This window comes from Pyrus communis, chromosome 7, assembly GCF_963583255.1.
Source record: "Pyrus communis chromosome 7, drPyrComm1.1, whole genome shotgun sequence".
Lineage (NCBI taxonomy): Eukaryota > Viridiplantae > Streptophyta > Magnoliopsida > Rosales > Rosaceae > Pyrus > Pyrus communis.
In genome coordinates, this window is record NC_084809.1 from 5,803,971 (window position 1) to 5,817,634 (window position 13,664).

The 13,664-nt window shown below is 37.3% G+C and overlaps 1 protein-coding gene and 1 pseudogene across 1 annotated transcript; one reads left to right on the top strand and one right to left on the bottom strand.

The window, feature by feature from the left end:
• On the bottom strand, positions 1 to 4,730 carry LOC137740416 (uncharacterized GPI-anchored protein At1g61900-like; annotated as a pseudogene).
• A 6,687-nt stretch (positions 4,731 to 11,417) lies between these two features.
• LOC137740418 (uncharacterized) lies at positions 11,418 to 11,855 on the top strand. The gene has a single exon (XM_068480292.1). It carries the CDS (start codon positions 11,418 to 11,420, stop codon positions 11,853 to 11,855), a length of 438 nt encoding a protein of 145 aa, XP_068336393.1.
• The last annotated feature ends 1,809 nt before the right edge of the window (positions 11,856 to 13,664 follow it).

A 13,664-nucleotide genomic window follows, 5' to 3' on the forward strand; every position in this document is an offset into this window, starting at 1 on the left:
TTAACACATTTCTCGCTTACTTTTCTTGCAAGATGATGGAGATTCAGAAGACAAAGACGGCCATGGAGCCGCAACGTTGTCGTTAAGATCACAAACGAAGCTGATTCGCGAAGTTTTATCATAAGTCGCATCCAAAGGCAAGCTCGGCAGAAGGCAGCCATACTCTACTGACAGTATAAACGGAAAACACACAATTTTAGAGCAGCGAATACATTGGATAGTAAAAAGCTAGAACGAAAGATAAGAATTCTTAAGAGAAAAATTTGTGAGCGAAGAATAGCAGATTCATTGAGAACGACATGCTTAAGTATTTGTTCATATTAACCATATGAAAAGAACGGACACAGATGATACTACAAACAGAGATTGTTAGTCTGATACACTTTCACTATTTTTATATGATACGTCAAAATTATCTCAAGCTCATCCTCATTGTATCATTAGTACAGATACAAGCATACGATAATTCTTGTTAGCTTAGCTAATGGTTTGTTAACGTTTGATCAAAAGTAAATCAGCTGATGTGGCATCGGCTAATCATTCAAAGCTTCTGTCATATAAGTTTGTGCTTCTAATTTTAGTAAATTAGTAAGCAAGTATTCCGAATTCTTACATTTCCTTCTTCAAGTCCCACAACACAGAAGAAACCATTATTACTGTCACGGTATAGGAGAATAAGGGAGAAAATGAGAGTAAAGTTGCAAGTTGTCAACCTACAGAGTCGAGGCAAAGCGAGGCCAATTGTATGTTTCTATGATATATTAAGAAGTACCTGTGAACCAACTGGTGCATCCAATTAGTAAAATCCACCCCCACGAACAATAAATCGGAAAAGAATATGCTAATCAGTATCAGTTTTCGCCAAAATGAAGAACTGAAAGAAGATTATATACGGTATTCGTTCATCCAATCAGATATAACAACACTGACCTTGAAGAGAGAAGTCCTTGAGGTTTATACGACATAGATTATAAACATTGGACACATTAGCTTTCAGCAACTTTTCTCCAAGTGATGCTGCACAATTCAAGGCCTGCAAGTTTGTAATGAAGCTCTGTTCTTGCAACCGGGAAACATAACTATCCATTGCATTGCAGCATGCTGTCTCATTGCTTATCGCATTTGCACATTCTTTCACAACATTTGTCATGTTGGGGGAAACCAGAGGACACACTGAACCATACGCAACAAAAACATTGAAGATCTATAAGTCAACATATGATTGATAACTCTGAAATAAAAGGGTCCTTAAGTTATTTGTGTGCTGACATTTATTTACTTTGCAACTTGAAAGTCCTCTAAGAGTCTTACAATCATCAATCCTAGTTGAGTGCTCAGGCAACCCGTGGACCCCTTCCGAATTTGGCATACCAAACGCAGCAATTGTTCTGGCAGCATCTAATATGGCATTTTGGCAAACTTGATCACAACACTCATTGACGGGATCAACGTTTTTACAAGCATCAACTAGTTTTGAAGAATCCACAGTGCTCTCAAACATATCAACCTCTGTAACAGGGCAAGAGGCTGCAGTAAGGTTTTCTGGTCGAATTGAGCAAGTCTTTTGAATATTCTCGTTTGCTCCTTGACCCTCTAGGATCTTCTCAACATCTGAGAGGCAGTGTTTTGCATGAGTTGCATTCAAAGAGAGCATCCCAGAGGATTTACTTGAGTGTCCTATAAGAGCCGCTAAGGTGGCGTCAAATTGAGGACAACAAACTACATCAGGCCAATAAGGGTGCGAAGAAAGCCCAGCAGTCAGTTGCTGTTATGCTCACCATATTTACAGCCACTGAAAATTTTAATGTAGAGTCCTGAAACATATAACGAACCATCATGTGCTTCTCCACATTTTCCATGACATAAAGGTGCCTATTTGTTAAGCATCTTCTAATGGATTTCTGCACTAAGTGAACCATTCAAACTTCAAGTGTGCAACCTAATTAAAACTACTAGAACTTGGACAATGTAGGATGCTTTCAACTTCTAATTGATAGATAAACTCGCCGGACTTTATCTTCTTAGAGAACGACTAGTCCTATCACATGGTAATTCACAAGAAGTATTCTTGACATTGCTCCTCGTACCTGATAATGCTGGGACGCTGTTATTCGTGAATGGCGTCAATGGTGAAGGGGCTAATAAAGGAAGAAAAGGCTGAGGGTTTACACCGGTTGCAACATCAGGAGCTATAACCGGGTCACAATGGGACTCGTATACACGTGCAAACACGTTAACAGAACTCATAAGTAGAAAACCCAACTCAGTCATCAACAAGAAGACAGGTCTAATACATGAGCAGTCCTCAAACTTCAAACAAATAAGATAAACAATTAACATGCCAAATTGCCAATCCAATTGGAAACAAATAAGATAAACAATAATCTAATCTGCAGAAACCATAATATACCAATGTACCCATAAACTTTACTCCAACATACCAACTAAAAAATTTACATGCTGAAATAAAACCCCACCCAAAAAAAAAACACCTAAAAGGGAACACCAATCACTTGGTAGGACCGGTACAACTCAAAAAATGCCCAGTATAAATGCTGACAGAGAAGCAGCAACAGAAAGTATGAAACTTTCAACGTTTATACAAATACTGGTAGAGGTTGAAAGCAGGTGAAATTGGTAGAGGAAGAAGAAATGGGAAGCGGGGTGAGAGTGTGACGAGAGAGAGAGAGAGAGAAATGGAGTTCAGCCTCTCTCTCCAGCCATGGCACAGTTCGCACGTGTGACGGAGGAAGGCACGTGTTGCGGTGAATGTCAGGGATGATCACGTGCTGGAAGCCCAAGGCTTTACGATTGGCACGTGAGCAGTTGCTTGTGTGTGTCGAGTTGTGTTGCGTTTAGGTGCGGCATGGCGGCTTTTGACCCGTCGGATGCCGGTCAGAAAAGGAGAGAGAGCCGTCGGATGCAAGCAAATTAGAGTATCTCCTTCCTTTTTAGGGCTACTTACATTGTACAAGGAAGAAGGATTTTTTGGGGATATTATACAGTCAACAAGTTTGAGGTGATTAAACTACCGATTTATTCGAAATCTATGAATAACTACAAGGTCTTCAAATTAAATAAAATTTTCATGTCATTTTAGATGAGGATGTAAATAGAATGAATGATAATGTTTTACGGTCGCGTTAGTGGGGAATGAGGAATTTTCTCCTTATTAGGAATGAGGGATATATTATCTTTAGTGGGACTTTTCCCTTTCTCTACTAATGTGATGTCATTTAACTGTGCAAACTTCATAATCAAAATCGTTCATTCTCTTATCATCATGCATAGAAACATTCATTTAATTTGAAAATAGTATAGTCATCATATGAATCAAAGAAATTAACAATTCCCCATGAAGATGCAAGTCTAAACAACTTTCAAGTCGAATGAATTTTTATAAATATTATATTTAGATTTATGATAAGAAGAATAAAAGTTGGGATTATGACATTTACAAGGTGAAATGATATCACATTAGAGAGAAATGAGAGTTTTCATTCTTATTTGAAATAAGGGAAGTACTACCTTTTGCGGATAAAATGAATCATGATGCTTCAATTTTCTCAATTGCACATAGAAGTTCTAAAATAGTATTAAACATATAGGGAAGGGAAGTATTATCCTTTTGCTCATGTGATGAAAATATTGTTTACACGTTAGCCCAGAACTAGTCTAAAGTCTATCATGTTATAGATATAATGAAAGGCTTGGGAGGTCAAATAATTAGAATGCATAAGAATTCAAAACATCAAAGGTGTAATGTGTGAAAAATGCAACCCCATAATCCATTTTGAGGATCGCCACATACCTAGAGAATGTAAAATTTAGTTTTTATTTTTTATTTTTTTAAAGGTAGTATCTACCCTAAGGGGTAGGATAGTGGGCTAAGCCTTACAATAGATTTGTCATAATAATATGCTTCAACGTTGCTTCTGGCGAGAATCGAATCTAAAACCTCTTACTTACAAGTCTTGATCATTCATGTAATCTAACGAATTTAATCCTCCCACGTCACACATTTTGCACCTTAGCACTAATACATTTCTGTGCGAGTCTTCTCTTTGTCCTTCTTTTCCACTTTTCTTTCGACGCACAATGCCAACTGGTTGAAAGACTACAATTATTTATTTCAGTTAACAATTCAATTCCAAGAACTAATCGTCAATTTTCCTTTTGACTGAAAATTTCAAAGAGATATATAATAGTTACGAAATGAGCGTTCTTGATAATTAAATAGATATAAATACACACAAAAAATATTGTTCTTCGATTGTTTTTATTTTATTTTATCAAATCTTGTTCTTTGACTCAATCGCAGGGGAAGAGATAAATGGTAAGATTCAGGTATGATTTGGGGTTGAGGTGATTTTGAAAAAAAACTGATATAAAAAAAAGCTAGGGGTCATTTTTGTGTTTGGTAAACTTCCAGCTTCAGCTTTTTTTCACAGTTTTGGATGAAAAAAAGCCAAAATGCAGCTTTGAAAAGCTGGCTTTTCAACTTCTATGCAAACCTCTAAAACACGGGTGAACAGTGACCCTTTAATGAAAGTTTCTGGCAATCCTACCTTAAGCTCTCTCTTCCGCCTCCATACTCCTCCGTCAAACTCACCACTCTCCCACACCTCTCTGCACCCTCTCTGCCTCTCCTGCTCCTTCAAACCCACAAAACCCCCCAAACCACCTTCTATATCCTCCTCAACACCGTCGCCTGCCAGAGACAGAGTCATTGACTTCGGAAAATACAAGGGCAAGATGCTGGGCACCCTCCCTTCAGCCTACCTCAAGTGGGTCTCCAAAAATCTCTGCGCTCGCGACTTCGAGGACTGGGCGAAGCTCGCCGACCAGGTCCTTGACGACGCCGTTTACCTAGACCTGATCGAGTGGGAGTTGGCGGAGAAAGTCCTGAACAGAAATCAGAGGAAAACAGACCCAGCCTCTGACGTCGTTTCGTCCACTAAGCTATGGCGGCTCCAAACCCATCAAGAACCCTAATTTCCCAAAACCCATTTCTCCATTTCACCGATACATTCACTCAGCTCAAGCTCAGACGGTTGATTCCAAGGATTCCGAGCAGGAGGAAGAAAGAGTGTAGAGAGAGAGAGAGCTAAGGTGAGATGGTCTGAGATCGAATGTTTGTGTGTGGGGTTGTCTCGGTGGAGGAGAGAGTGCAGAGAGAAAGAGAGAGAGCTGAGAGTTTTCGAGAGAGTTCGAGAGTGTAGAGGGAAAAGAAGACACAGGGATAAGAGAAATGGGGTGTGGGCCCCACGGCCACACAAAATCCTCACATAAAAATAATAATATTAAATAAAATATCATAATAATATTATAGTATTATACCATTTTTCGTTATTTCACACAGTCATAGCTGTTTTACATAAAAGTTTACTAAACATTATCATACTGCTTTTTTTTCCAAAAGCACTTTTACAAAAAGTTTACCAAACACTCTGCTGCTTTATTTCATAGCTGCTTATTCTCATAACACAGCAGAAGCAGCTTTTTTCCAAAGCATAGCAATACCAAATCAGCCCTTACTAACGTTAGTCATTACCCCAAAACAATTTAGGTTAAGAAAGTTATTTGTATGTCCCTTCACACACCCATCAAATTACGGAGCTTGTTATATTTTTATGATGGAAGACAATAGATAGTTGGATGTTGCACAATAAAACTACACAGCCATAGCAAGCACTTTGATGACAAGTGCTTTGTGATTTTACATAAAGTGGAGAAGACATCGAGATAGAAGGGTGTAGGAGACGGCAAAGAAAAGGAAACGATATGGTACGAAGGGGATTTAATTCAAACCTGTCGTGGGAGGATTGGATTCCATTCGATTACATGAGTTAATTTAAACACGTTCAATATGTGAGCTGAATATTTACAAGCGTTTTTACTGGTAAGAATTTTTGTAAATTTTCAGCTCTAATAATGAACGTGTTCTTACCAGTAAGAACACGTTCATATATGATTAGCGTCCTATTTTGTACTAATTTCTAAAAAAATAATTTTAGGCCTCGGGATCTACTATTTCCTAGATCTTTTTTTTTTTCAATTATTCCGAAATAGTAGGTAAAGTGTTAGAAAAATACATGTCATGACAAGCCTCATGAGTTATCATCAGAATGCAGGGCATGACATGTCTTGACAAGCCATGACTTGTCTCGACACGTTAACCCTCGCATCGTGGCATGCCAAAGCATCGTTGTTGGCATGCAATGACATGTCACATGTCTTGACACGCTAACTCTCCCATCATGTCACGCCATAATAAGCTTCGCGAATTGTCGATATAATGCATGACGTGTCATAACATGCATTCTGCTGACAATTTGCAACGCTTGTCATGTTGGGGCCAACATCAATGTTTTGGCATACCACGATGCAAGGGTTACCGTGTCATGCCATGCATTTTTCTAACACTTTGACATGTTAACCCTCGCATCGTGTCACGCCAACACATCGATGTTGATATGCGATGACAAGTCATGGCATGCATTTTGATGGGAATGTTATTGGATTAGGATGTCGTGACATGTATTAAATTATTCCGAAATAGTAGGCAAAGTGTTGGTTAAATGTTGGCGTGTCAGGACGTGAGTGTTAGTGTAACGACCCGAAAATTTATATTTGGAAGCAAAAACTAAGATAGGCCCAAAATTTATTTCGGAAGATGATCACCAAATTCATTTTCTTAGACAATTTCCAAGAAAAGATTAAATCTCAGTTATTTTATTATGGCTTCATCTAACCTTCTTATTAGATTGCCAACGTACCCTACAAAGGGATCAAGCCATTCGTAGTTCACAATTTCAATTTCTAACTCATTTCTGAAAATCATTCAAGTGACTAACAATCACTAACTAGGTTCAAACAAGTGAGTCATACCAAATGCATATCAAATATGGTTTCAGTATATCGAAATACGCATAAAATGGTAGCGTTGGCTCACTGGCCACGCACCGCCGCACGTGCCACTGTGCGTGGTGGTCGGCTGTCCCGACTCGTCGAAAAATTTCAACTATTTTCAAAAATTACCAAATTTTTCAAGAATGTACAACTCAAGGAGAGGAACATTTTTCATACATGGGCCGAGGTCTAATTCATCCTGAAAATACCTTAATTTGGCCACGAACCGTCGGAACCCTAGAAATTGGGTGACCTCAATCTGCCACCTCCAGTGCTCCACCGCCCCAACCAAGGCTTGGGCTTTGTTCAAGGCCTCATGGGGAGTCTAATGGTGGTGGTAATTGGTGGGAATAGCTTCAGGATTTTGGGATTTCTCGCACGAACCTGTCGCACCCACCAACGATTCTCCACCCATTTACAACAATTTTCTTCTAAATATGGGGTGGAAAAGGAAGAGAGAAGGGCTATATGATGTTTGGGAGTGGTAGCTTGGTCCAATTCATGGAAAACCATTGAAAATTATGGAGGAAACGAGTCAAAGGCGAGGGTTGAAGGGTGACCCTGTTCTTCCCCCTCCTTCTCTCATTTCCCTCCTTTTTTGTTTTTTTTTTCTTTTTTCTGATTGGTTCATGCCTCCCTTCTCATAATCTGATTGGTCTCATAACCCCTTTAATTGATTGGGCCGAATCCAAGCCCTTGATTGGTTCTCACTCCCACCTAGTGGGAGTTTAATTAAATTAAGGGGTGTGATATCCACACACCCCTTTTTACTTCTCCCAAACCTTTCAAGTTTCCGGCCATCAAATTGGATGAATTGAAAAAGATCAACAGATAGAAATTAATAAGGGTGTGTGAGAAGTAAAAAGGGGTGTATGGATAGCATATCACTTAAATTAAAACTATAGTTTAGTAAAACAACTTCAAATGTCCGTAAGCATACCGTTATAATCCGAACTCGCAAACGGCTTTCACCTACGAGCTCGTGGAATCGTCTTCTATCCAGATATGTCAAGAAATACGATAAAATATGCGAGGATAAAATACGTCCTCATAAAATTAGCTTAACCAAATAAGGGCATTTCACCTTCAAAAAAATTTTCACATAATCATATATTTTAAATTTTTCAGGGTATTGCAGTTAGTGTCGCCATGACTTGTCTTGACACGTTAACCCTTGCATCGTGGCACCTCATAACAAGCCTCGCGAATGGTTGACATAATGCATGGCGTGTCATGACATGCATTCTGCCAACAATTTGCAACACTTGTCATGTTGGGGCCAACAACAAGTTTTGGAGTGCCACTATACGAGGGTTAGCGTGTCATGTCATGCATTTTTCTAACACTTTGACAGGCTAACTCTCATATCATGGCACGCAAAAACATCATTGTTAGCCCCGACACTAGCCTCACGTCTAAATAATTCCGAAATGGTAGGCAAAGTGTTGGCAAAATGCATGTAAAAAAAAAAGATCTAGGAAAGTGTAGACCCTCTAGCCTTAAATTTTTTTTTTTTTAAAATTACTACAACATAGTAGGCAATTATATATGACTAGTTCTTATAAGAACATGTTCACTAATTGAGCTGAAAATTTACAAAGGTTGTTAGCGGTAAGAATGCATGTAAATATTCAGCTCCATAATGAACGTGTTCTTACCGGTAAGAATGCGTGTAAATTTTCAGCTCTACTAATGAACGTGTTCTTACCGGTATGAACACATTTATATATGACTAATGTCCTATTTTGTACTAATTTATTAAAATAAAATAAAAAAGGCCCTGGGGCCTACTCCCTCCTAGATTTTTTTTCTTTTTTAATTATTCCGAAATAGTAAGCAAACTGTTAAAAAAATGCATGTCATAACAGGCCTCACGAGTTGTCGCCATAATGCAGGGCATGACATGTCTTGACACACTAACCCTCATATCGTGGCACACCATAACAAGCCTCGCAAATTGTCAACAGAATGCATGGCATGCTATGACATACATTATGCCGACAATTCGTCACACTTGTCATGTCAGGCCCAACATGGATGTTTTGGCATGCCACAATGTGAGGGTTAGCATGTCATACCATGCATTCTTCTAACACTTTGACACGCTAACCCTTGTATCATGGAACGCCAAAATATCGATGTTGTCACATGTCACATGTCAGATGATAAATATAAAGACTCGGGATCCTACAATAATGGTTAAACGAATTTAAGTTATAACTAATTACTTGTTTATGAGCATATTTACCCTCACACGTTTTTTTTGTTGTCTTTGGATTTCACCCTCACACCTGAAACCCTATACTTTTCGGTGCTAGAATACTTGGTAAAAAAATGTGAACTAAGAGAGTCAATGTCACATTGGTCAACCCACTGTTCATGATCCTTCCAAATTTGGGGCTTTGTGCCCTTGTGAAAGGTAGTTGTCTCCCATTATATATCATGTATGATAACAATATGAATAGGAAAGTTGAAACCACCATCCACATCTGCATACGCGTAACAAGGCTCCAATATTTCGTAAAGAAATCAATAAAACAATGAACATAAATATCTGATCCATGTGAGATATGTTTCCAAAGACACTTTTAACGCGTAAAACCCTCTCCTATGTGTGTGTGTCTGTGTAAATACATAATTCAAGTTTAATTTCAACGACCCCCCTGAAATCGTGGTATACGCAATGCAATGCAGAGAATGAAGTTGAAAATATCGGTTTTCAGAATTCACATGATATGCAGTGAACCCACCTCACCATGCAGAGCATCTCCATCACATGCGGTGAACCCCACCCGACCACCCTTTACAACCAATTACGTGATATAGCTGTCCAACACATTAGTTTGCAGACACGTATATGTTACTAATTGCTGCTTTGACTTGTATTTTACTTGTTGATAATCAGAAAATGTTCACTTGTCAAACTTTTGTTGTTTGCTACATAAATTTGGATGATGTCAAATTGTAAATCCTCACCATCTATTGATGATATCTATAAATCCAATGCGTCGAAACCTACGTATATACTAGTTTAAATACCAAACATCACAGACTGAGTAATATTATATCAGACTCATATTGTCAGATAAATATTTAAGTTGTTTTACTGTGAATTTGAAGCGCACACCTAATTATAATATGATAACTAAAGCATCTTATACCTGTTGTTTTAGGAGTATGATCTGTCCAAGCAACAATTCCATCAAGTCTGTTCTCTGCGCGTCATCAGTATAATAGTCCTATAAGCAAAAACCAGTTCATCATAAAACGCAAATATACAAAAGCACTGTTCTAGCTGATGGCATGAGCTCATATGACACTTTAATTCGTTATATGATCGATCAACTTATAAATGTGGACGGTTCCTACATCTATGTATGCTTAATATTGTAATATAAAAGATAGTTAAAATTTGGTGAAGCCTATCTGTGTAGCTTGCATCTATAATTAGAGAACAACTTCTTGATAAAAATATACTGTCGTCATGGTGTGCTGGACGAATAACTCAAAATCCTACTAAATGAATAAATTTACACGTGTTGTTGAATTATTGGCACGAAAAGTCATCGCAACAGTGTACGCTGCCATATTAATCCTTCTCTTATAATTGGGGTCACTTACTGGTAATTGGATCATGATGGAATATGAATATTTTACATGCATGAATTGAGTACTATCGGTTTGTATGATTAATCGTTTATCGGATCATCTCATTGTCATCCAAATAAGTAGCTAGCTAGATAATAGGATTAGGAATAGAACAGAAATGATCGGAGCTGGATTGTACCAACTTCGTCACGTACTTAATTCTGATTGATACCCTCTATTGGGAGTATGTAAATTGCATAGAATCCAGCACATATGTAGAAATAAAACCTACCATTAACAACAAATTTTAATTAAGTATCATCTGGTGTCATCTACAGTGGCTGTACCTTGTATTTGGCAGTGATTTAGGGGAACTTAATTAATTAAACTATAATTAGTATTAATTTATCTAAGTTTAAGCCAAACACGCATGCATATATATTGGACGGATCAAAAGGAATCTTAATCGAATAGAAAGACCATTATATTAATGCAGATACTTTTGAATTGTGCTTCTGGTTGACCAGAACTAGAAATAAAAAACTCAGTTAATAAACGGTTACGCTAATCACATAAAACAATCACATATGCCGCAGTATGGTAGAATATTTTTCACAATACTAGAAATATAAGAAATCGAGAATCGCTTAATTAATTTATGTGAGGAAGTGTAGTGTTGTTCTCAAGCAATAATTAAATGTTAATCCCACTTTTTCCTTCAAAATATTCGGCGCAACAAACGCAACCTCATGTGCTTTTGTTTCGCCCTTCTCCGGTTCTCCATCTATATATACTAATGCAAACACTTTTTTATAACCCCTACCACGTCTCTCTCCCCCCCCCCCCCCCCTCTCTCTCTCTCTCTCTCTCTCTCTCTCTCTCAAGTAATACTCCATTTTTTCTAGAAAATCTCAGCTATGGGAAATTGTTTGAGAAATAATAACAAGATTGCATCACAAGATTATGAGAAGCATGAGGCAGCAAAAGAAGCAGAAACCCTAGAAGCCAGAAAAACAGCAATGCCAGTGCCTTCGAATTTGAAGCAGGAGAAGAAGTCTGTGAGGTTTAATTTACAAGAAGATCATCAAAACAGTGGTAAAAGAGTTGATGGTGGTGATTCTAAAACTGGTGGGGCTGTGAGGATTAGACTGGTTGTCACACAGGAGGAGCTGAAACAGCTGCTGAATTATAAGAAAGATTCAAACCACTCATCTTTGGAGGAATTGTTGAATGCTGTCAAATCCAGAGGAACTAGGGTGTCTGAAATTAATGGAACAAGTAGTGATGATGAAAGCATAAGCAGTAGTAGTTGCTGGAGGCCAACTTTAGAGAGCATTCCAGAGGATCAACATTGATATGTGTGTGTATATATATATATATATATATATATATACACACTAATTGTATCTATATATATCTATCTATTGGGTTAGTATTTAATCACCATACCATCATTGTACTACTGTTTGTTGAGTTAGTACTAACTTCAAGTCTGCAAATTTGTTCAGTTGATTCATTATATGTTCGCCATCAAAAGCCAAAATTTGTGGTTTACTTGTTCACGATAATTACTTGGGTTTCTAGTTTTATGTTGCATATATAAGTTAAAGGCGCAAATCAGAAAAGTAGGTGATCGTTCAACCATCGAATAAATTACTAATTCATTTCTGCTTTAAGTTGCAACTGCAACCAAATTATTGTTCAAGACAGTTAGGCCATTAATTTTTGGAACTTTTGAAAGATTATGGTAGTTACAGATTTGAATTTAACCAGTTGGCTCTGCACCAAGTTTGATGCCCCCACCTTATAATTTAAACTAGAGGTATTTGTTAATTTCCTCCCATAACTTGTAAGGAGTTACTAGTTTCCCTCATAAATTTTAATTTTAGCCGATTATCCTCTAAACATTTACAATTAGCCAATTTCCCTTCTGATGTTAGATCTTGGAATTTTTCATTCAAATTTTTATCCATTTTGGTAACATGGCAAATGTTTGAGGGCAATAAGTAATTTTATCCCTAATACGGACAACGGATTGCTTTTTTCTTCGTCTTGTTCTCTTCCACTAGCTCACTCCGTACACTTTTTGTTTGAATTAGTTATGGGAATCCAATTACAAGCTGAAAATTATTGGCTTTGCACCCAATTTTCCAAAACAAACTTACCTTTTTGACAATATATAGTTGTCATGTATTGTCCGCATGACCAAGATTGATGAAAAATTGAATGAAAATTTTCAAAATTTAATACTAGGGGGAAATTAGCTATTTATAAAAGTTTAGGGGGTGTAATTGGCTAAACTTAAAGTTCATGAGAAAATTGACAGCTCTATACAAATTCAAAGAACAAATCGACAAATAGGTCTTTAAAATAAATTGGAGTATCGCTCCTAATAAATAAAAAAAAAATTAGAGTGTAGTGTTTAAGTTTAGATTTAGAAGAATGCATGCATTGCCTCCGATAACAAGGTTGTAATCGATCCTACCTAGAGAGTTCGTGAGGAGCAACATAAAACAATAATAAATGGATAGTCAAGTATAAGATTTCGAGTTCAATTCTCATAAATAATTAGTTTGATATTTAATTACAACGAATTTCTCTCCTTTAAAATTATTGTATCAAAAGGAAAAAGAAAAGTAAGACATAAATAACAATCAAATTTAATAATCTAATATCAAGGTATTTAAATAAATATTGGGTATGGCTAATTGACAAATCGACCCACACAGCATATGGGGTGCTTTGCCATTAGGCATCCGTTGGGTTTTTGGCTAATTGACAAATTGTCACACAGCATATTTGATGCGTATTCTGGCATGGATTTGGGCAAGATTGTGCTCTTTCCTTTCGTCTATCGTTTACACTAAATCCTTTCTTTTCGAATCCTTCAAGACGACACGAGTCACTCATCGTTTACACTTATAGTCATGTTAACCGTAAAATAATTGGATGAATTCAGTGAATTAATCACAATTTGTCATCAGTACCGACGTCTTTTAAGTCGTTAAATCAAATTCAATAATCATCGGTCACTAGTTTTAAATTGTTTAGATTTAATCCAATTGTGCAACCAGCGCCTAAAAATACTCAAAAAGTTGAACCAGTGGATTGAAAACATGATGAAATATCTAATTGAGAAATTATTGTATGGTGTCCTTCTCGTG

Coding starts and splice junctions, on each gene's coding strand:
- LOC137740418 (XM_068480292.1), top strand. CDS start 11,418: ATGGGAAATTGTTTGAGAAATAATAACAAGATTGCATCACAAGATTAT.